The sequence below is a fragment of the Lepus europaeus genome, chromosome 15 (genome assembly GCF_033115175.1).
Source record: "Lepus europaeus isolate LE1 chromosome 15, mLepTim1.pri, whole genome shotgun sequence".
Lineage (NCBI taxonomy): Eukaryota > Metazoa > Chordata > Mammalia > Lagomorpha > Leporidae > Lepus > Lepus europaeus.
The window spans coordinates 29,971,366-29,996,217 of NC_084841.1; the positions used below are offsets into that span (position 1 = coordinate 29,971,366).

General features: G+C 42.1%; 1 protein-coding gene across 1 annotated transcript in view; it reads left to right on the forward strand.

Annotated features, from left to right (window-relative positions):
* Positions 1 to 24,852, forward strand: part of WDR70 (WD repeat domain 70) — a 300,629-nt gene that overhangs the window by 20,070 nt on the left and 255,707 nt on the right. Inside the window, exons 4-5 of the mRNA XM_062212004.1 lie at positions 1,890 to 2,010; positions 8,360 to 8,555. Of these exons, the coding sequence (XP_062067988.1) occupies positions 1,890 to 2,010; positions 8,360 to 8,555 (317 nt within the window). The remainder of the gene's footprint in view (positions 1 to 1,889; positions 2,011 to 8,359; positions 8,556 to 24,852) is intronic.

Sequence of the window (24,852 nt, forward strand, 5' to 3'; positions counted from 1 at the left end):
TCCTCAGCAGAGGAGACAAGAGCTGTTCCAACTCATTGCATCTTGAAGTGTTAATTTTACTTTTATAGATTACATTTTAGGTGCTCTTTTAGTTATCACAGATGAAGGAGAACATATGGTGTTTGTCCTTTCGGGACTGCCTCATTTCACTAAGTATGATGTATTCCAGTTTCGTTCATTTTGTTCTGAACGACAGGATTCCTTCCTTCCTCCCTTCCTCCCTTCCTCCCTTCCTTCCTCCCTCCCTCCCTCTCTTCCTCTCTTCCTTCCTCCCTCCCTTCCTTCCTCTCTCTCTTCCTTTCTCCCTCCCTCCCTCTCTCTCTCTTTTTCCTCTCCTGTCCTCTCCTCTCCTCTCCTCTTTTCTCTTCCCTCCCCTCCCCTCTTTTCTCCTCCCCTCCCCTCTTCTCTCCTCTCTCTTCTCTCCTTTTTTACTGCTGTGTAGTATTCCATGGTGTATATATCCTTTAATTTCTTTACCCAGTCTTCAGTCTGATGGACATTTGGGTTGATTCCATATCTTAGCTATTGTGAATTGAGCTGCAGTAAACATACCATCTATCTTTGTAACTCTGTTAATCTGGTTAAAAACTCAATTCTATACTCATTAAAAAAGTCTCCGTCTGGCGCCGTGGCTTAACAGGCTAATCCTCCGCCTTGCGGCGCCGGCACACCGGGTTCTAGTCCTGGTTGGGGCGCCGGATTCTGTCCCGGTTGCCCCTCTTCCAGGCCAGCTCTCTGCTATGGCCCGGGAGTGCAGTGGAGGATGGCCCAAGTGCTTGGGCCCTGCACCCGCATGGGAGACCAGGAGAAGCACCTGGCTCCTGGCTTTGGATCAGCATGAAACGCTGGCCGCAGCGGCCATTGGAGGGTGAACCAACAACAAAAAGGAAGACCTTTCTCGCTGTCTCTCTCTCTCACTATCCACTCTGCCTGTCAAAAAAAAAAAAAACAAAAAAACAAAACAACAACAACAACAACAACAACAAACATCTCATTACCTCTCCTCATTCCACCATTCTAGTTTGTTCCTGATTTTCACTACTCTAGGCTACCCCATGTAAGTGGTAATGATATTTGTCTTTTTGTGACTATCTCACTTAGCACAGTAATCTTCAAGTTTATCCAAGTTATAGCATCTGGCAGAATTTCTTCCTTTTGAAGGTTGTATTAATAGTCTGTTGTATGGCTATACCACACCTCCCTCATTCATTCTTCTTTAGATGGACACTTGGTTGCTTCCATGTTCTAGCTGTTGTAAATAATGCTATTTTGAACATGAGTGTACAAATATCTCTTTGAAGCCTTCCTTTCAATTTTTTGGATATACACCTGGAAGTGGATTTGCTGGATCAGATAGTCATTCTGTGTGTTTAACTTTTTGTGGGACTGCAATATTCTTTCACAGTGGTTGTACCATAGGTTGGTAGTTTTTTGTTGTCACTATAAGTTACATCTTTCTGATGATTAATTTTCATCATTTATTTCTTTCTTTATTGTTTTTTTTTTTCCAATTTATTTACTTGAAAGGCAGAGTTACAGAGAGGCAGAGGCAGAGGCAGAGAGAGAGGTCTTCCATCTGCTGGTTCACTCCTCAGATGGCTGCAGTGGCCAGAGCTCCACTGATGTGAAGCCAGGAGCCAGGAGCTTATTCTGGGTCTTCCATGCACGTGCAGGGGCCCAAGAACTTGGGCCATCTTTTGCTGCTTTCCCAGGCGCATTAGCAGGGAGCTGGATCAGAAGTAGAGCAGCCGGGACTCGAATTTTTGCCCACAGGGAATGCCAGCACTACAGGCGGTGGCTTTACCCACTATGGCACAGCACCGGCCCCTCAGCATTTCTAATACTGACAGATTTTGAACTCTAACTGTTGAAGTTTTTTATCTTTTCAGAAGCAAGAGAAAAAGAGGAAGAAATGAACAGAGAGAAAGAATTAAGAAGACAAAATGAAGACATTGAACCAACATCTTCAGGCTCAAATGTGGTCAGAGATTGCTCAAAACCATCTTCTAGGTACCATATTTTTCTTAAAAGGCTTTTATTAAAATATCATTTTCTAGGTATTCCTAGCACTATTTAGGCAAAACTCCTGATAATATAAAGTTGAGTGATTTCTTCTATTTTAGGCAGTTGTGTATCCCTGGGACATTAAAAAGTCCTATTATTTTATGAATGGAATTTCAAAAAATATTCTAGATAATACTGTTGAAGTCTATTTGTTGATGATAGAACACAACCATATACAGTTAGAGAGTTGTTGACAGCTTTGCATATTTTGTCATGTTTAATTTGGCATTTGTATCTTTTGTTCATCTTTCAAGCATTTTGCATATATTATAACCTTTTTAAGTAGGCTCTTATTGAAATGTGTTTTAGAAAAGAAATGATTGGACATACATTATCAGGTTTATTGAGTTATAGGAAAAAGCAGCTGCTACAATTACTTTAAAATGGGCTATAATACTGTGTAACTATTAACTTTAAAAAACCAAATTATAGATATCAAATATGGATAAAATATAAGAAACCCAGTGTCTAAATATATTTTTTATCAACTTGGTTTCATAGACTATTCATTGGTCAAATATAATATCTACTGTTGAATTAACATTCTTCTATTTTTGGTAGGAAAAAAAGATCTCCAACAAAGTTAAATACAGAAAATGCCACTTGTATAATTTCATTTTTTACTCACCTGTTCTCTGGTGCAGATCTTTTTAGTGTCTGAATGCAGGCTTTTGAGCAGAATCTTTTATTTTTGAAGATTTATTTATTTATTAGTTGAAAGAATTATACAGAAGCAGAGAGAGAGAGATAGAGAGAGGTTCTCCATCCTCCAGTTCACTCCCTAAATGGTCGTAACAGCCAGAGCTGGGGCAATCTGAAGCCAGGAGCCAGGAGCTTCCCCCGGGTCTCCCATGTTGGTGCAGTTCTACTGCTTTCCCAGGTCACAGCAGAGAGCTGAATTGGAAGTGGAGTAGCTGTGATTCAAACTGGTGCCCATATGGGATGCTGCCACCATAGCCAGCGGCTTCACCCATTAGGCCACACCACCAGCCCCGAGCAGAATCTTCTTTGAAAATTATTTTTAAAAATTTCAGAGGCAGAGAGAAAGATACAAAGAATTGGGAAGCAGTTTGAAATTACTTAAAGTGTTAAACATGAAATTGCAAAATGTTAAACCTAGGAATTGCACTCCTGGATGTGTACTCAAAAGAATTAAAAATAGAAACTTAAGTAGATGCCTATACTCATTGTTCATTACGTGCACAATATCCAAAAGTCTGAAACAATCCAAATATCCATCAAGTCATGGATAAACCATTTAAAATAATGAATTTACATTGTTGCCTTTTAAAATTCAGTATAGGCCTCATTTCCTGTTTGTTGGTGTGTCCAGTTGTATTGTGGCCATTGTGAAGGATATGTTTTAGAGATTCTGGATCCTATTATGTTCCTCTCAAGACAGACAACTGGGCTGATAGCTTCAAACTCTACTTTCTCTTTTTGGAGGGCAACAGTTGACATCTCTGATCAATTCTTTTTTGTATTACCTGGGCTGTTGGGAGTCTGCCCCATGTCTGTGTTTTTCAAGTCTTAACCAGAGATTCAGGGAGAGTTTTCTGCAGAATTTCCATTGTCCCTTTTTCTAGTTTTTTTTTTTCCCCCCATTAGAGGGCCCTTTCTCATATTCCATCTGATCTCTGCCCTCCAGTTCAAACTGCATGTTTCTGTCTGAGTTTCAGTCACCCAGCACAATGCCAGCTGTCATGAGGAACACCGCTACAAAAAAAGCCATAAAAAGTTGTCATTCCTTTCTTCAGAGACTACTAGATTTTGCTATTATCTTTTATCTGGAACTGTCGTCTGTGGGAGACTGTTTTGTTCTGCTTTGTTAGTTTTCTGATATTACCTGTCTGGACAGTACTCTAAAGTAGAACTCAGATTGTATCTTTTTTTTTGTTTTTAAAAGATTTATTTAATTACTTGAAAGACAGTTATACAGAGAATACCGAGGGATATCTGTCTTTCATTTGCTGGTTCACTCCTCAAGTGGCTGTAACTTTTATTGGCTTCAGAGAAGTTTATGTTAGTTGCCATTCAAAGATTGAATACATAGAGAAGTGTGTCCTATTTCCTATGCAGTATAACTTGAGGATATGAAAGAAGTATTGATGTTACTTAATTTTAAGGTAGGCATTTGCATTTAAGAAATTTATAGTCAGAAAGTGACTTTTGCTTATAAATTAGTTCCTAAATTTAAATTGTACAACTATTGATATTATTTAATACTTTGTAAAGTCTCTTTTAAAAGTCTTCTGAGGAAAAAAATAGGGTTTGACTTTTTTTTTAAAAGATTTATTTATTTAGTTGAAAGAGTTACGTAGAGAGAGAAGGAGAGGCAGAGAGAGAGGTCTTCGATCTGCCGGTTCACTTCCTAGATGGCCACAATGGCTGGAGCTGCACTGATCCAAAGCCAGGAGCCAGGAGTTTCTTCCGGGTCTCCCACGTGGGTGCAGGGGTCCAAGGACTTGGGCCATCTTCCACTGCTTTCCCAGGCCATAGCAGAGAGCTGGATCGGAAGTGGAGCAGCTGGGACTTGAACCGGCGCCCATATGGGATGCCAGCACTTCAGGTGGTGGCTTTACCCGCTATACCACAGTGCTGACCCCAGGTTTGACTTTTAACTACCTTCTCATTCAATACCTACTGTTTCTCAGTCTCTACTGTATAGTTTGGCACCATTCTGAATCAAAGCATATTTTTATAATTTTTATAAATGGATTTATTTATTTGAAAGGCAGAGCAATAGAGAAAGGGAGAGATAAAGATAAATATCTTCCTTCTGCTGGTTCACTTTTCAAATGGCCATAACAGCCAGCTCTGCAGGGCAAGGCCAAAGCCAGAAGCTCTATCCATGTCTCCCACATGGACGGCAGGGGCCCAAGTACTTGGACCATCCCTGATGCCTTCCCTGGCAAATTAGCAAGGAGCTGGATTGGAAGCCAGGAATCAAACCTGCACTCTGAAATGGGATTTTGGTGTCAGAAGCAGTAGCTTAACCTGCTTTGCCACTACACTGGCCCCAAAGAATATTTTTAAAATGGAATGTATTTTTTTCTTTCAGGGACATTTTTGGACATAATATTATGGACTTTGTTTTTCAGAATATTGAAAATATGTTTAAAAAGTATTTGTTTTTTGCTTGTGCACATTGGAAACAAATTCAGAGATGGAATTAGAAGTTACACAGAAATGATCACATCCATGCAGATTTTTTTGTTTGTTTGTTTTTGACAGGCAGAGTTAGACAGTGAGAGAGAGAAAGAGAAAGGTCTTCCTTTTGCATTGGTTTACCTCCCAAATGGCCACCACGGCTGGTGCGCTGTGGCCGGCACACCGCGCTGATCCGAAGTCAGGAGCCAGGTGCTTCCTCCTGGTCTCCCATGCAAGTGCAGGGCCCAAGCACTTGGCCCATCCTCCACTGCCCTCCCGGGCCACAGCAGATAGCTGGATTGGAAGAGGAGCAACCAGGACAGAATCCGGCGCCCCAACCGGGACTAGAACCCGGAGTGCTGGCGCCGCAGGTGGAGGATTAGCCTAGTGAGCCACGGCACCGGCCCCATGCAGATTTTTATTTGGGTATTGGGCCTCGGTAATCAGCCATGAAATCAGCGTGGATCCATTTAGTACTCTGTTTAGTTCTTACATCTGAGCTAGTTAACTCAGTTAACTTAGCTTGGTTGCTAAGGGTCAGCATTTCAGGTTATAGCTCTCAGTGGTTTGAATAATTTTGCATTAAAGAAGTCTGGGACTTCTCAACCATTATACTGGAAAACTTGTGCTTTACTCACAAGGGAGAAAATTTGGGACTGTAAATAGGTTCATATAAATTTATTCTGTCTTCTCAGCTGTTGTTTATTGAACATCTGGTGTGTTAGATACTCTTAGCCAGTGGGGATACAGTAGTAGGCAAGTTAGATGAGATCTCCTCACTGAGTTTGTATTCCGCTAAAAGTATTTTAAGCACAGCTAATCAAGTAAGATAATTTAGCGTGTGTGCAGTGACCATAAACAAAGTGAGATAATTAAGGTAATGGTGACTAGTGCAGTGAGTGTGAAAGTTTACAAAAGGTGTTCCCTGAGGGCTCCTAGAGGAGATGATATTTGAGGAAACCTGGATTGTAACAAAAAGGCCATTAACAGTCTATGGGAAAGAGGAATGGTGGATGGTGATCGGTCTCAGAAAGCCTGGCAGTGTTTGATAGAGATTTTTTTTAAGATTTATTTATTTGAAAGGCAGAGTTACAGAGAGGCAGAGGCAGAGAGAGAGAGAACCATCCGCTGGTTCACTTCCCAGTTGGCTGCAATGGCCGGAGCTGCACTGATCCAAAGCCAGGAGCGCCCATATGGGATCCCGGCACTGCAGGCAGCGGCTTTACCCATTTTGTCACGGTGCTGGTCCCTGATAGAGATTTTAAATGAGAGTATATTAGTCCTTGGATCAGAAAATGGTTGGAAATTGGTAAGACAAAACTTAGAGAGTAAGATATTTTTGGACTCCAGGAATGCTACATTTAATTTATTTAGCAACTTTGAATTATTTATCAAATTTGAATTAGTAGTGAGAAATAATTTCCAAGATTATCTTGAAGGGCTGGCTTTGTGGTACAGGGGAGTGCCAGTTTGAGTCCTGGCTGCTTGGCTTCCAGTCCAGCTCCCAACTAATGGTTCTGGGGAAGTAGTGGAAGGTGGCCTGGATGCTTGGGCTTCTGCCACCAATATGGGACACTTGGAGTTCTGGGCTCCTGGCATACGAATTCATTGAAACATTTCGGGAGTAATATTAATTTCCGTACGTAGCTGGCTTTGTTTACTCCTGTGGCAGTCTTTGGTTTAAATTACTGTTAGCGGAGGCATTGGTTATTTCATTGGTTTTTGTTGTTATGGAGATAGTATTTTAGAGTTTTTCTTCCACATTCTGTTTTTCTCTCTCTTCTTTATAAGTAATAATGAGCTAGTGAGCCTCTAATGTATGATTTACAAGTAAAAAATTGGAGCCGGTGCTGTGCACATTGGGTTAAACCACTGCTTGCAGCACTGGTGTCTCATAAATAAATCTTGAGTCAGCACTGTGGAGTAGAAGGTTAAGCCTCTGCCTGCAGCACTGGCATCCCATATGGGTGATGGTTTGCATCCTGGCTGCTCTACTTCCAATCCAGCTCTTGCACCTGGGAAAGCAGCAGCAGATGGCCAAGTGCTTGGGCACCTGTACCCAGGTGAGAGACCCAGAAGAAGCTCCAGACTCCTGGTTTCAGCTTGGCCCAGTCCTGGCTGATGTGGCCAGTTGGGGTGTAAACTAGGAGCTAGATCTCTCTCTCTGTCTCTCCATCTCTGTTTGTAACTCTGCCTTTCAATTAAATAAATAAATAAATAAATAAGTAAGTAAGTAAAGCTTTGATGATCATTTTCAGCCCTTGTCTCTACTGTTGAGAAACTGTGTTTTTTTTTCTTCATGCTATTTGTTGAATTCTTAGAGTAGGGTTAATCTTTGGAGTATAAAGTGAACTGAAAGGTTTGCAATAAAATGTAATCCCTCAAAAAAAAAAAAGTAAACTGAAAATAGGTCTTTGTAAAAATTAAAGAGTGGGAATAGGAGAGGGAGGAGGAAGAGGGTGGGAGCGTGGGCAGGAGGAAGAATAGGATGGGAAGTATCACTGTGTTCCTGAATCTATAGAAGAATTACACGAAATTTGTATACCTTAAATAAATTTTAAAAACATCTTAAAAAGGTTTATTTATTTGAAATGCAGAGTGACAGAGAGGGAGAAATGGGGTGGCTGCAGGGAGGGGGAGAGATAGATAGATACCATCTACCTGCTGGTTCACTCCCCAAATGACTGTAATAGCCAGGTCTGGCCCAGGCCAATGCTAGGTGTGAGGAACTCCATCCTGGCCTCCCACAAGGGTTGTGAGGACCTACATCCATGATCTGTCATCTGCTTCTCAGGCATATTAGCTGGACGCAGAGCAGCTGGGCCTAGGGCTGGTGCTCTGATGTGGGATAACCAGTTTGTAAGTTATAACTTCATCTGCTGTGTCCCAACGCCTGCCCCTGTAATGTATAATTACTGCTACCTGTATCTTTGTCTGTGTTTGAGTAAAATAGGTAAGTTTTAAAAACTATTTAACATAAAATAGTATTTGAGGTAAACATTTAATCTTTGAGATGTTTTAATCTTTGAAAACATTAAAAACTCAGTTGTTAAAAGGAGAGGCAAGATTTCGTAAGAATTCAGTACTTTCTCCAGAGTGTTTTTCATTGCAGCAGAGGTAAAAGAGTTTGTTTCTATATTTTCAGGGACACAAGCAGCAGTGGAAGTGAAGAGAGTTCAGATTCTTCTGATGATGAGTTAATTGGTCCTCCTTTGCCTCCTAAAATGGTAGGGGAACCAGATCAGCTAATGGAGACAGATATTCTGGGTCCTTTACCTCCACCTCTTAGTGATGAAGAAGAAGAAGATGATGATGATGATGAAGGAGAAGATGAAGAGGAAGTAAGTGTTTCAGTGGTAATTTAAGAGTTTTTTTTAAAGGGGTTGGCGCTGTGGTGTGGCAGATAAAGCCACTGCCTGCAGAGCTGGCATCCCATATGGGTGCTGGTTTGAGTCCTGGCTGTTCTACTAACGATCCAGCTCTCTGCTATGGCCTGGGAAAGCAGTAGAAAGATGGCTTCTTGGGCCCCTGCACAAATGAGGGAGTCCCAGAAGAAGCTCCTGACTTCAGATTGATGCAGCTCCGGCCATTGCGGCTATCTGGGGAGTGCAATCAGTGGATGGGAGACCTCTCTTTCTCTATCTCTCTGCCTCTGCCTCTCTGTAACTCTGCCTTTCAAATAAATAAATAAACAAATAAATAAATAAATAAATTTTTTAAAGAGTTCTTTAGAGAAGTATCTTGAAAGCTGCCAAGAGATCAGTTCCATGCTAAACCATATTTATGAATGAAAACAAATTTAAAAAGTGAAAAACCGGCTGGTGCCACGGCTCACTAGGCTAATCCTCTGCCTGCGGCGCTGGCACTCCGGGTTCTAGTCCCGGTTGGGGCGCCGGATTCTGTCCTGGTTGCTCCTCTTCCAGTCCAGCTCTCTGCTGTGGCCCAGGAAGGCAGTGGAGGGTGGGCCAAGTGCTTGGGCCCTGCACTTGCATGGGAGACCAGGAAGAAGCACCTGGCTCCTGGCTTTGGATCGGCGCAGCGCGCTGGCCGTAGCAGCCATTTGTGGGATGAACCAACGGAAGGAAGACCTTTTTCTGTCTCTCTCTCACTAACTCTGCCTGTCAAAAAAAAAAAAAAAAGGTGAAAAACCATATGGGTTTGCTACTGATTTGGTTCTAGGGAAAAAGGCTGTGAATCATTATGCAAATTTGCAAGAAGGGGAAACCTGCTAATGGGCCTTATTGGGTGAGGGTAGGAGATAGAGTAGGTGTGGTGGAAGAAGTGAGACCCAGGTGTGGGGAAGGCCGGCTATGTTGCGACAGTGCCATTTCACAGGAAGAAAGAACGGTTGGCCCGTCTATATGGCAAACCTATCAAATCTAGAAAAGGGTTTCCATCCTCTCATGACTGTGGCCTGAGCTCCCCAGCCCCTCATCCCCCCATTAGGTGAAACCTAACACCCTTTCAGTTATTTAAGCATTCAGCATTTCTAGACTATGTATTGTCCAGACCATCTAAGCTCATAGCTGATTCAGTAACCAGTTTCATGTTGTGTCATCACACTCACTACTTAAAGTGCCATGGTGAACATGTGGAGGAAGAACAGTATCTGTGTGTTTGAGAAGCGTATACACTTGTACTTTTTTTTTTTTTTTTTGACAGGCAGAGTGGATAGTGAGAGAGAGAAACAGAGAGAAAGGTCTTCCTTTTCGCTGTTGGTTCACCCTCCAATGGCCACTGTGGCCGGCGCATCTCGCTGATCTGAAGCCAGGAGCCAGGTGCTTCTCCTGGTCTCCCATGTGGGTGCAGGGCCCAAGCACTTGGGCCATCCTCCACTGCCTTCCCGGGCCATAGCAGAGAGCTGGCCTGGAAGAGGGGCAACCGGGATAGAATCCGGCGCCCCAACCGTGACTAGAACCTGGTGTGTCGGCACTGCAAGGCGGAGGATTAGCCTGTTAAGCCACGGTGCCGGCCAACACTTGTACATTTTTTATACTCTGATTTTATAACATTCACTGTCTGTAACTCTACCTCTCAAATAAATAAATAAAATCTTTAAAAAACAGAGTATTTATTTATTTGAAAGACAGAGGGAGAGATCTTGCATCTGCTGCTTCACTCTTCAGTTGGCTGCAATGGCTGGGACTGAGACAGCCAAAGCTCGGAGTCAGGAGCTTCTTCCTGGCCTCCCACAAGGTTGGCAGGACCCAGGTATTGGGACCATGTTACTCTGCTTTCGCAGGCCATTAGCAGGATTGGAAGTGGAGCAGCTGGAACTTGAATTGGTGTCCATATGGGGTGGTGGCATTGCAGGTGGTGGCTTAACCTGCTGTGCCACAATGTGAGCCCTGAGGTAGGGCATTTCTATTGCCCATTTAGTTCCTTGTACTCCCTTCTAAAAAAAAAAAAAAGTCAAAACTCTTTTTAACCATCAGATTTTTTTGTTTCAAGATTTATTTATTTGCTTGAGAGGCAGAGTTACAGACGTAGAGAGGGAGAGACAGAGAGAGAGAAGTCTTCCATCTGCCGGGTGACTCCCAAATGGCTGCAATAGCCAGAGCTGGGTCAAACCAAACTCAGGAGCCAGGAGCTTCCTCAGGGTTTCCCATATGAGTACAGGGGTCTAAGCACTTTGGCCATTTTCTACTGCTTTCCCAGGCTGGTTCCCAACATCTTTTTTTAAAAAATTTTTTTACTTATTTGAAAGAGAGACAAACAGAGATCTTCCTTCCATTGGCTAGTTCATTCCACAAATGTCTAATAGCTGGGGCTGGCTAAGTGAAGCCACAGTCTGGAACTCAATTCAGGTCTCTCATGTGGGTAACAGGGTGCAAAGTACTTGTGTAATCATCTGGTGTCTCCTAGGGTGCATTAGCAGGAAGGCTGGAATTGGAAGCAGAGCCAGGACTTGAACCCAGGCACTCCAATATGCAGGCATCCCAAGTGGTGTCCTACCTTTTCTGCCAAGCACCTGCCCCTAAACATGATTTGGCCCTAGAATTACAAGGAAAATTCCCAGAGTACTGTTAGTAGATACATGATATACTATACTGCCCAACTGTGATTAATTTTTATATGCATTTTATTTCAGTTACTGGTTGCTAATAGTATATAATGTTACTGTAGAAGTCATTGGGTTGGAAGTATTAATGTGCACCATAATTTCTTTTGATGACAGACTTTACTTTTCCTTCATTCTATTTTATTCACCTGCATTAGTAATAAAATTGTTCTTGCAAATAGAATTTGAAAGTTTGTTATTTTTCATGGAATTATGTAAGTAACAAAAATTTAGATGCAAGGAGTCATAGAAAGGTGAAAATTATTTTTTAACCATTCCTGTTGCTTGTGCATGATTCTAATTCTTTAAAAAAATTGTTTCTTTAATTTATCTGAGAGGCAGAGAGCGAGCGAGAGAAAAAGAAAGCTCCCAAACTGCTAGTTCATTCCCCAAATGCCTACAACAATGTTGGGGATTGGTATCTCTATCCAGGGTCTCCTGTATGAGTAGCAGCAAGACCCAACTACTTGAGCCATCCCCTCCTGCCTCCCAGGTTGCACGTTAGCAGGAAGCTAGAATTGAGAATGGAAACTTAAACCCAGGCACTCTAATGTGGGAGGTGGGCATTCCAAACAGCTGATAGGCCAAGTATCTATTCCATAGACTCAAAAATATATATATGCATATATATTTTTTGTATGTATATATATGTATTTATATGTATATATATATTTTTGAGTAAAGAGGATTGTAACTCATAAAGTAGAGACTTTGGGATTATTTAAGATTTTCATTACCCTTGCTATCCTGTTTCCCATTGCTACAGAAAATCAAAAGTTGTAGTTTTATGACTGTAACTAAAGGCTAGATGTAACAGTGGCTTTTTAGTTGTGAGCACCTGTTTTTCATGAACTTTGTCTGACTCTCTGGTTGGCACGTTCTACAGGAGAGAGTCCAAGTTTGGGCCACCACTGTGCTGCTCTGTCTTTTAGTCTGAGGTCTCTCATCCTCTTGCCCTTGATCTTTGCCAACCACCTGTATCAGTCAGTCTCCTTCCCTCATATGTAGGGAAAGTTTGAAGAATTAAAAGTGGAATAAAAATCTTTTAGTTCATAGGAGTTGATAGCAATGAGATGAATCATGTAAACAGTTATCACCAGGATTGTCGGATACTAAATACTCAAAATTGCTCTTTTAATCTTTCTCATCATTATTACCAGTGTTTGAATAATGATCAATTTTAATTTGATTGAAGCTGACTGGGAAGAAAAGCTAAAAAAAAAATAGTGTGTAGAAGCTTAATGGTATTAACTTTAGTGGAGAATTAATGCTCTTTAAAACAGAGCAATTTAATTACACCTGCAAGATTTTGTCAGCAGAGGATGCTAGAGGCTCTTTTCCAAAATCCAGTGATTTGTTTCATAGCATTTCCAAACTGCTAATATGTGAAGGTCATCGTTCTTTAGAATGGGCACTAGGGGGCAATAGAAACATTTTGGCAAGAATCCATTTTTTCCACAACCCTCCCTTGTCAATAGTGAAAGGGAAAAAAAAACACTTTTATAAATAATGCCTTCTACAAATTGAAACAAGTGAGTTTGAGGTTCAGATTAATGTTGGGATAATTTTAAAACCTTTTGTTGTTTGGCAGTATTATGACAAATAACATTTAAAGTTTCTTTTCTTAATTCTTCTTGGATAAGATCCCTGTATAGGATAAGTTTTAATGGTATGAATATTAAGGACAGGCTCTTCATAATTTAAGATTTATTTTGTTAAGTCAATTAAGGTTTGTTTCTCTGATCGTCAGAGTAACCCAAACTTTTAAAAATGCACGTTGGGTCTTGTTACTTCCTGGCTCTAAATCCTCTGGTTTCTTCTTATCACAATGTTAAGAAATACAAGATCCTTGCCTTCCTGGCCTCTAGGGTCCTGCATGACTTGGCTTCTGCAAGTCTCACCAACTTGATCCCCTCCTACTCCCTTTCTCTGGCCTTGCTGACTTTTCTGCTTTTCTTTGAACAGCTGCTCTTGTTTCCAGTTGTTTACACTCTACTGGGATCATTGGTCAAACTTTAACTTCTCTGACCACCTTATCCAATAACCCCCCAAACCCTCACATTGCTTTACCTGGTAGTGCTTTGTGGTACATGGTACTGTCTGACCATGATCAACATAATTGGTTGATTGTCTTTCTCCTCACAAGAATGTAAGTTCCCTAGGATAGTCACATTGTCTCTTTTACTACTGAATTCCTAGTGGCACTCAAGAAATATTTGTTGAATGAATGGCCATCCTTGGCTGTGGTCATGATTACTTGCTTCCCTCCAAACCTTTCATTGAATCAAAGCTAGCTTCTGCTTCCCCAGTTATCCTTTAGAAAGTCAGGAGCCTATACATTCACATTTCCAGGCTAATCTTGCCACAGTTCCTTTCTCAAAAAGATGTCTTCTTCATCTTTTTTTTTTTTTTTTGATTAATTTATTTGAAAGAGTTACAGAGAGATTGAGGGGGAGGGGGGCAAAATCTTCCACCTGTTGGTTTATTCCCCAGATGGCCACAATGGCCTGAACTGGGCCAGGTTGAAGCCAGAAGCCAGGGACTTCATCCATGTTTCCTATGTGGGTGCAGGGACCCAACCACTTGGGCCACCTTCCACTGCTTTCCCAGGTGCATTAGCAGGGAGCTGGATCTGAAGGGGAGGAGCTAGGACTCAAACTGAAGGCTGCCTTCATTTTTCAGCTCCCATTGCCAGGTGGGCTTTTGTATCCATTCAGGGGCCCTTTTCTGCCTCTGCACAGTGATTTTTGTTTTGTTCAATAAATTTTTTATGCATCTGCTATGTGAATGGACACTAATCTCAGTAATTAGAGTGTGGTGGAGAAGACGGCCTAGATTATGTGGATAATACCAAGCATATCTTAAGTGCAAAGAAGATGAGGGTTATTTTATATGACTGTAACTGTCTCAGTTACAGGTTGTTCGAACGTGTAAACAGTCAGCATTATGCTCTGGTGTACATCTGTCAATATCATGTAGATATTCTACAATACATGATATTGTAGAAGCAGTACAGTGAATTGCAAATCTTGCAGATATAAAATTTCATTCAGATTATGGTAGCAATGTTACTGTCATCAGTACTTGTGTAAAGTTTTAGAAACTTTTTTTTTTTTTGTATTTCACTTTCATTTCTCTTGTTATTCCAGGTGCTTATTGTAAGGTGCAGATTGGTGTCTCTTCACACAGGGAACCAAATATAAGAAAAAAGGGGCGCAAAACAGAGAGGAGGCAGGGTACGAATTTGCAGTCAGACCGAATTTATTCAGAGAAAATAAATCCTTAGAGGTGGGCTACCAACTGGCAGCATGCACACAGACTGAACATGTGGCAGAGGGCTCAGACCCCAGGGACTGGGCTTTTTTATCTCTTAGATTGGCTAGGGGTGGGTGTGGGGATAGGGGGCAGAGGTGAATTTCTCCATATTGGTCTTTCAGGTTTGGCCTGCCAGGCTTCCAAACCTGGGGAAGAATGCAGGGTTAGGGGGTGGCATGGGATATAAAGACAATAGAGTGTGAGATCAAATTGAAATTCAGGGACAAGGAATAAATTCTGTTTTTGTCTGTCCTTTGGGCAATGAACTAGAATGGCTGAGTCTTATGTTCTTGTTCCATCACTTATGTCTTCCTACAGATGCCTCATCTCTTGACAATTTCCCTCGTTTCATTTTACTTAAGGCTTTTCATTTTTCCTAAACTTAATTCACTTTAATTATCGTTTCCTCTTGTTTTTTTACTCTTTGATACTTTTAAAACTTACTGGGCTGTTTTGCTCATTTGGAAGGTAGAGAGAAAAAGAGACAGAGACAGAAGGAGATTGTCCATTCACTAGTTCACTCTGCAGCTAGGTCTCCTTCATGGGTGACAGAGACCTAAGTACCTGGGCTATTGTCTGTAGCTTCCCCAGCACATTATCAAGAAGCTGAATTAGAAGTAAATGATATGGGATATGGGCATCCCAAGTGTTGGCAAAACCCATAGCATTATAATGCCCACCTCTGCTTGTCTGTCTCTTTCTATTTATCTTACTCTTTTTTTTTTTTTTAAGATTTATTTATTTGAAAGAGTTACAGAGAGACGTAGAGACAGAGAGAGAGGTTTTCTCTCCATTGGCTCACTCCCCAGATGGTAACAACAGCCGGAGCTGCACCGATCTGAAGCCAGGAGCCAGGAACTTCCTCCAGGTGTCCCACTTGGGTGCAGGGGCCCAGGGACTTGGGCCATCTTCCATGGCTATCCCAGGCCATAGCAGACAGCTGGATCAGAAGTGGAGCAGTTGGGACTCAAACTGGCACCCACATGGGATGCTGGCACTTCAGGCCAGGGCTTTGTTCTGCTGCGCCGCAGCGCTGGCCCCTCTATCTTTTAATTCAAGAGGCAGAGAGTGAGAGGGAGACAGGGGCAGAAAGAGCAAGTTCTCATGTACTGGGTCACTCCCTAAATGTCCTACAACAGTTAGGGTTAGATCTCAATCCAGGTCTCCCCCATGAGCGAGGGGTTAGATCTCAATGCAGGTCTCCCCCATGGGCGACAGAGATTCAACTACTAAACTACCCAAGCCATCACTCTGCCTTCCAGGGCCTGCATTAGTAGGGAGCTAGAGTCAGGATTAGAGCTGGCTATGAAACTCAGGTACTTCTGAGTTTCTGAGTTTATCTCAGCCTGCGTCTTTTTTTTTTTTTTTTTTCTTTAAAGATTATTTATTTGAGAGGCAGAGTTAGAGAGAGAGGGAGAGAAATGTCTTCCATCCTCTGGTTCACTTCCTAAATGGTCGCAATGGCTGGAGCTGAGCCAGTCCAAAGCCAGGAGCTAGGAACTTCTTCCAGGTCTTTAAAGTGGGTGCAGGGACTAAAGCATTTGGGCCATCTCTAGCTGCTTTTCCAGGCACATTATCAGGGAGCTGGATCAGAAGTGGAGCAGCTTGGACTTGAACGGGCTCCCAAATGGATGCCAGCACTGCAGACAGTAGCTTTACCTGCTACCCCACAATACCAGCCCCTAGCCTGCATCTTAACTGGCAGGTTAAGCACCTGCCTCAGCTTTATTTATTGATCTTATTTTGTTTCTGCCTTTCAGATTAGAAGGTATTCTTTTTTTAAAAAGTTTTATTTATTTATTTTTGAAAGTCAGTTACAGAGAGAGAGAGAGAGAGGAAGAGAGAGAAAGGAGGGTGGGGATTGCTCATCCACTGGTTCACTCCGCAGGTGGCTGCAATAGCCTGCACTAGGCCATGCTGAAACCATGAGCTCCATCCTGGTCTCCCACATGGGTGGCAGGAGCCCAAACACTTGGGCCATTTTCTGCTGCTTTTCCCAGGCCATTAGCTGGGAGCTGGATTATAAGTGGAACAGCCAGGACTGAACTTGTACCCATATTGGTGCTGGCATTTCAGGTGGCATCCTTACCTGCTGCACCATGGTACTGGCTCCAAGGTATTAATTAGAGAAAGAAGGGACCTGTTCATGTTTGGCTCCTTCACTTCTGATCCTGCTCCCTGCTTATGCACCAGGTGAAGGCAGCAGAGTATGAACTGGGCCATATTCTGCTGCCTTCACAGGTGCTTAGGCCCCTGCACCCATGTGGGACACCTGGAAAAAGTTCCTGGCTCCTCAGTTCAGTCTGATTCAGACTTTAACATTGTGGCCATCTGGGGAGCAAACCACTGGATGGAAGATCTCTTTCTCTGGCTCTCTCTGTCTCCCTCTTTTTCTCTGTAACTATGCCTTTCAAATAAATAAAATAAATCTTTTAAAAAAACAAGAGAAAGACTCGCACAATTATTTTATGCAGTCCTCCAAATGTTAAGGAAAAAAGCCACAGAAACAGATGCATCAGTTTTTCAGCTTAGTAGATATAAACACAGTATCCAAAAGCAAAACAGCCCCCTGGATCTTTCACCCTTTCTATTTACATGTGTGAAAGTGGAAGATTTGTCTGTGTTGTCTTGCAAAGGATTTTTTAATGTTTTAATCTTATATTTCAGAAAAGTGCTTTTGAAATCATGGATATTTGCCAACACTGATATAATTTGTCTGTTAGAATTAGGTACTTTCTGTTTTCATGATGATAACCTTTGCATCTGAATGAATGTTATATTTTTAAGGTACCAAATTGATACACGCCTATAAAACAGCACCAACAGAGTTTTTTACATTTGTTTGTGGACCTTGTTCCTTATTTGGGAAGACATTTTGTTCACGCTATTTGTTACTGGGTCTGAGAAGTGCAGCTAATTGTGAATTTGAAATGAAACCAAGACCACCAAGTTGATTCACAGCATACCAGGCAGCTGTTAGATGGTGATCATGCCCTTTAACCGGTGATCTGGATTAAAATCAGGGAGTCTTTATTCACTCTTGCATCCCACATTGCCTTGTACACTATAAATAGGGATTACATTTTTTTTTAATTAATTGAAGAAATTAGTGGCATAGTCTTGGTTTTTAGTATCATAAAAAGTGATGCTTCAACAACTCAGGAATTCATTGTTAATCTGCACTTTTATATCTGTAGCCCTCTTTTGTTTGATGATAAAGAGATAGCATGTGCTCAAATGTAGACCCAGATAATAAATAGTGCAGCAGTTTTCCAAGCACTTAAGATTAATTAATTTGTTTAGTCCTCTCAGTACCTCTGTGAAGTGAGGAGACTGTTATCCCCTCTGGCAACTAAGGACAATGATACTTAGAAGCGCCAAGCACCTTCCCCAAGGCCAGCTGGTAGTAAATGGTGGAGCCAGGCTTCAAGTTTAGGGAATTCATGTGCTTAGCCGTTTTGCCGTTCTTTGCTACTGGTCGTGACCTGTCCTTCTCAGAGTCATCTCAAGAGTCCCACACTTGCCTCATGCCCTATCTGTACAAACTATGAAAAGTGATTTGGACTGTGTTATGTGTTCCAACGTGCTTTGCCTCTAGCCTAGATGCTGTCCAGTACTTAGTACCACTCCATTTATGTGAGCAAAGACCCTTATAGAGTGCATTGTGGCAGTCCTGTGTCCTTGATCAAGGAAGAACCTTGTCATTATTCAGAATCTAACTTATTTTCTCTGAAAGGAGAGCTTTTTCTCTTCATGGAAGCCTTCACTGTCTCACAGAAATACAGTGGAATAGCTCCTCCTTTGTGCTACTTTTGTATTTATTATTTGCTTTAATTAATTAATTAATTAATTTATTTATTTGAGAGAGTTACAGAGAAAGGGAAAGGCTGAGAGAAAGGTCTTCCATCTAGTGGTTCACTCCCCAAATGGCCGCAGCGGCTGGAGCTGGGCCGATCTGAAGCCAGGAGCCAGCAGCTTCTTCTGGGTCTCCCATGTGAGTGCAGGGGCCCAGGGACTTGGGCCATCTTCTGCTGCTTTCCCAGGCCATAGCAGAGAGCTGGATGGGAAGAGGAGCAGCCGGGACATGAACTGGTGCCCATATGGGATGCTGATGCTGCAGGCAGAGGCTTAGCCTACTATGCTACAGTGCTAGCCCCTATTTTATGTATTTTTATAAAAGCTTTATTGAGATTCATATATACTAAAATTCACCATTTTGAATATATAATGGAGTTATATTTTGTATACTCACTGAGTTGTGTAATCATTATCACTATCTACTTTGAAAGCCCTTTTGTCCCCTGAAAAGAAACTTCTGCACCCTTTAGATTTCACTCCTATTCTCTCCCTACTACCACAATAGACAGATGGGGAAATTGAGGCTCTGAGAAGGGATTTTTCCTTCTTACCACTGCTAAGTAACAGAATCCAATTTCTTGCCCTTTTCTTATCTTGTCTTTTAATACAGTATGAGTATTTAGTAAGTGGTTATTGGATGAAGGGCTGCAGCTATTAAAAAAAATTCACGTTACCTGTCACTTGAAAAATTGTGGAGTAAGATTTTTGCTAATACTTTTTTGAAATTGAGTTGCAAGAGTTTTGATTTTTTCTTATGAAACTTATCTGAAGATATAAAATATAACCAAAACTATCACATGACTGGGAGCTCGTGTTGCAGGATAGTGACCATCTCAGGAAACCTTTGTTTCTTACATCAGTGCGCGTGTGCATCCCTGGGAACCCTGCAGATAGCAGATTCTGATTTAGTAGGTCTGGGGAGAAGCCTGAGATTCTGAATTTCTAATAAGTTCGCAGGTGTTCATGGTGTTGCTGTGTGGACCACATTTTGAGTAACAAGGCACTGGAGTACATTTTTAGCTTCTATAAAAATTATGAGATACCAGACCGACAGAAGCGTGCATGACTCTTTACTCTGCTTATAAAAAAATGCTTTGTTCCCAAATGAATCTGCCAACAAATGCTTTATTTTTGTGGACAGAAGGTTAAGATCTTGAGACATTAAAAATTATTTGACAGGCAGAGAGACAGAGGGGTGGGGGGAGAGGAAGAGAGATGTCTCCTATCACTCTCCAAATGCCTATAACAGTTGGGGGCTGGGCCAGGCCAAAGCAGGGAGTCAGGAGCCCACATCTTCTATGTTGTGTCAGGAACTCAATCACTTGAGTGTTATCTGCTGCTTCCTAGAGTCCATGTTAGCAGGAATCTAGAATCTGGAGTGAATCTGAAGTTGGAACGCAGGCACTCAGATAAGTTTGTAAGTATCACAAATGGCATCCTAACTGCTATGCTAAGTGCCTGCCCCATGCCTTGAGGCTTTGAGAGGATAATTGGTGCAGTTTGTGAGATTGTGAGATGGTATATACATCCTTGCCCGCAACAGGCTAGTTGTGGGTCTTTTTTAGGAATAGGTAAAATGGTGAAACTCAGACCCAGCAAAGCTGATGAAATTCTCCCTCCTCCTTTATTGTTGTAAAAGAAAGTCATCTTTGGAATGGGAGTGAGGATGAGAGAGTATCATTATAGAAGTCCCCAAAAGCCAGTTTGCTGCTTCTGAATTCTGTTACAGTCCTTTTTTGTTCCTGACCAGCTCCCCTGTTCTTTCATTCCCACCTGGAATGGTTAATACTGTCTGGGTGAGGGATAGAGTGGATTCCTAATGTAAATATTAATAGTAAATAACTGAAAAATGAATATTGCTATAAATGATAGGAGTATTGCTAGGCATTATAGCTGTATATATAACTAATATATATTGTATATATAACTATATATATAAAACTAAACTGTAACATTAGAGGTTAGTAACTTTTTCTTTTAACTTGTCAGTGGCTCTTTTTTTTTTTTTTCTTCTTAAGATCTATTTGTTTGTTGGAAAGTCAGAGCTACAGAGGAGGAGGAGGTGAGAGAGAGAGAGAGAGAGAGAGAGAGAGATGTATCTTTCATCTGCTGGTTCACTTCCTAGATGGCTGTAATGGCCAGGACTGGGCCAAGGGCTTCCTCCAGGCTTCCTCCTTCCGCCATGTAGGGTAGCAGAGGCCCAAGAACTTGGGCCATCTTCTGCTGCTTTCCCCAGGCCATTAGCAGGGGAGCTGGATGGGAAGTAGAGCAGCTGGGACATGAATCGGCACCCATATGGATGCCAGCATTGCAGGAGGTGGCTTTACCTACTATGCCGTAATGCTGGTCTTGAGGTTAGTATCTTGTAATGAAGAAATTATTTGCCTTCTAATTACATAAGAAATCGCTGAAACATTACAGTTGCATAGCTTTACCTGAGACAATAAATAGTTCAAATGTTGTAGAAAACTTTCTAAGGCAAAAATTTATGAATGTTGTAAAAAGTTATTGTTTGCTACAAAGGTAGTGAAGAGCCATTGAAAGTTTTTGATGACAAATGACATGGGAAGAGTCACTTGATTATGGTTGTAGTGAGCGATGTGGAGAGAAATGAACAGGTTGGAAATCAAGGAAGGACTACTCAGTGACACAGGATTGTCTTTGTGGCTCCAGATGTGAATAAGTGTAAGAAATCATCGTCATTGAACTCAAGATTTACCAAGTGTCTAACTTTTTAAGGGAAAAACCTGAGGCTTTATGTTTGTCTGAAGGATACAAGTGAAGTTAATTGCAGAGTCCTGTCTAGACTTCAGGACTACAGACTTAAAGCAAGTAAGACTGAAATATTCAGATATTTATAAGGTGTGAACAAAGTGGTAACATTGGGGTGGACATTTGGCACAACAGTGAAGGTGGTGCTTGGGAAAACCACCACCCGTATTGGAATGCCTGGGTTTGAGTCTTGGCTCCATTTCCAATCCTAGTTTTCTGCTAATATGCGCCTTGGGAGGCTGCAGGGAATGGTTCTAGTACTTGAGTCCCTGCTACCTGTATAGGAGAGCTGGATTGAGTTCCTGGTTCCTGGTTTCCATCCTTGGTCATTGGTGGCATTTGAGGAGTGAACCAGAAGGTGGAAACTCTCTCTCTTCCCCCCTCTCTCTCTCCCTCGCTCTTGCTCTTTTTGCCTTTCAAATAAAAATTTTTAAAAATGATGAAGCATATGTATCAATAGGTATAAATGCTGTTGTGTCATTACCTTCCATTGCTGTGTGATTACATAAACATAGATGATGTCATCTTTGTGCTAATTGATGATTCCATGGGGTTTTTAAAAGAATATACTGCCGGCGCCGTGGCTCAACAGGCTAATCCTCCGCCTTGTGGCGCCGGCACACCGGGTTCTAGTCCCGGTCGGGGCACCGATCCTGTCCCGGTTGCCCCTCTTCCAGGCCAGCTCTCTGCTGTGGCCAGGGAGTGCAGTGGAGGATGGCCCAAGTGTTTGGGCTCTGCACCCCATGGGAGACCAGGATAAGCACCTGGCTCCTGCCATCGGAACAGCGCAGTGCGCCGGCCGCAGCGCGCTACCGCGGCGGCCATTGGAGGGTGAACCAACGGCAAAAGGAAGACCTTTCTCTCTCACTGTCCACTCTGCCTGTCAAAAATAAAAAAAAAGAAAAAAAAAGATAATATACTTTTTTGATAGATGAAAGAATGAAGTATACTTTTTTGTTTTTTAGCCATCACATAAGAAAAAAAGTTATTTAGCAATGTACCCTTAAGTCATATTATTGAGAAGTGTGCTACAAAATTACAGCTTGCATTAGGGCATAAATGGCTTGAACGTAATTTAGAGGTGGTTTGGGAATACTGTTCATTGAAGGATTGGAACCAGCTGTGAGAACTAGATAGGAAATTGTCTTTCCTTCCTGCAATATTTTAAACAAATAACTTTACATTTTTAAAGGGAGGTTTTAAACATTTGATAAATGACTTGTTTTGAAGCATAGCTAAAGTTTATTAGAGCCTTTTGAAGTATTCAGACTTAGTATTATCTATCTTTTTAAACTTTTTTTGTTTGTTGAAATGGTTTACATTTAAATTTTTTGAAATTGTGGTTAACACAAAAAAGTTTACTATTTTAACCATTTTTAAGTATACAGTCAGTTTTAAATACATATTATTCCCCTTTATCCATGGTTTCAGTTACTCATGGTCAGTCTTGGCCCCAAAATATTAAATGGAAAATTCTGGAAATAAACAATTCATAGATTTTAACTTGTGTGCCGTTGTGTAGTTTGATGCAGTTTCACACCATCTTGCTTTGTCCCATCTGTGATGGGAATCTTTGTTTTGTCCACCCTGTATATGCTACATGCCTGGTAGTCATTTAGTAGCTGTCTTGGTCATCATATCAATTACGGTGGTATCCCAGTGCTTGTGTTCAAAAACTCTTATTTTACTTAATTAATCATTCAAAAGCTTAAGAATAGAGATGCTGGCAATTCAGATATGCCAAAGAGAAGCTGTAAAATGCTTTGTTTAAGTGAAAAGGTAATAGTTCTTGACTTAATTAGGAAAGACTAAAAAAATGTGCTGAGGTTGCTAAGACATATGGTAAAACTGAACCTTCTGTCATGAAGGAGCAAGAAATTCATGCTAGATTTGTTGTCGTGTCTCAGACTTTGCTTTGACTGTAATATGTGATAGGTGCTTTTAGTTAAGATGGCAAAAGTATGAAATTATAAGATTTTGTATGGTCTGCCATTTCAGGCATCTACTGTGATTCTTGGAACTTATGCCCTACTAATAAGGGGTGGGGCGGGGGGACTACTGTACATTCATCTTGTGCAGGTGATCTCCAGAACTTTTTCATCATGCAAAATTGAAACTCTTTACCCATTAAACAACAACTTCCCACTTCCACTCATTGTTTTTAGCTTTCCTCTATGTGTTTTGTGTTTGCATATCTGAAAACTAGAGAATAAGGAGACAGAGAGAGGGGAAAGGGAGAGAGGTAGAGAGATGTCTCCCATCACTTCCCAAATGCCTGCAACAGCTAGGGGCTGGGACAGACCAAAGCAGGGAGCTAGGAACCCAGGAGATTAATTTCCAGCTAGTTGGGTAAAGAAATCTGGAATGGGAAGAAGTGTCTGGAATACTTCTCAGAACTTATTTATTAAGGTGTTTTTTTTTTTTTTGACAGGCAGAGTGGACAGTAGAGGGAGACAGAGAGAAAGGTCTTCCTTTTGCCGTTGGTTCACCCTCCAATGGCCGCCGCGGTAGGTGCGCTGCGGCCGGCGCACCGCACTGTTCCGATGGCAGGAGCCAGGTGCTTCTCCTGGTCTCCCATGGGGTGCAGGGCCCAAGCACTTGGGCCATCCTCCACTGCACTCCCTGGCCACAGCAGAGAGCTGGCCTGGAAGAGGGGCAACCGGGACAGAATCCGGCGCCCCGACCGGGACTAGAACCCGGTGTGCCAGCGCCGCAAGGCGGAGGATTAGCCTACTGAGCCGCGGCGCTGGCTGATTTATTAAGGTTTTTAAAGTTTTGGGCATAGTGCATCCTGAGACAGATTGAAGAGTCTACCTGTATTGCTTCTGTTTATCAGTTGGCCAGGAAATCGGTTTCTTTTCCTTAATATCTTAAAATACAAAAGAATTTATTTTAATTAATTAATTTATTTTTTATGCTGGCACTGCAAGTGGCAGCTTTTACCTGCCACATCACAGCGCCGGCCCCAACATTTACTTTTTTTTTTTTTTTTTTTTGACATCTTTGTGTTAATTGATGACTCCATGGGGTTTTTAAAAGATAATATACTTTTTTGATAGATGAAAGAATGAAGTTAGAGTTACACAGTGAGAGAGAGAGAATGGTCTTCCTTTCCATTGGTTCACCCTCCAAATGGCCGCTATGGCCAGCGTGCTGCGCCGATCCGAAGCCAGGAGCCAGGTGCTTCCTCCTGGTCTCCCATGCGGATGCAGGGCCCAAGCACTTGGGCCATCCTCCACTCCCTCTCAGGCCACAGCAGAGGGCTGGATGGAAGAGGAGCAACCGGGACAGAATCCGGCACTCCAACCGGGACCAGAACCTGGGATGCCGGCGCCGCAGATGGAGGATTAGCCAAGTGAGCCGCGGTGCCAGCAACATTTGCTTATTTATTTATTTATTTATTTGAAAGTCAGAGTTATACAGAGAGAGGAGAGGCAGAGAGAGGGAGAGGTCTTCCATCCAATGGTTCACTCCCCAGTTGGCCGCAACGGCTGGAACTATGCCTATCTGAAGCCAGGAGCCAGGAGCTTCTCCCAAGTCTCCCACGTGGGTGCAGGCACCAGGTACTTGGGCCATCTTCTACCGCTTTCCCAGGCCATAGCAGAGAGCTGGATTGGAAGTGGAGCAGCCAG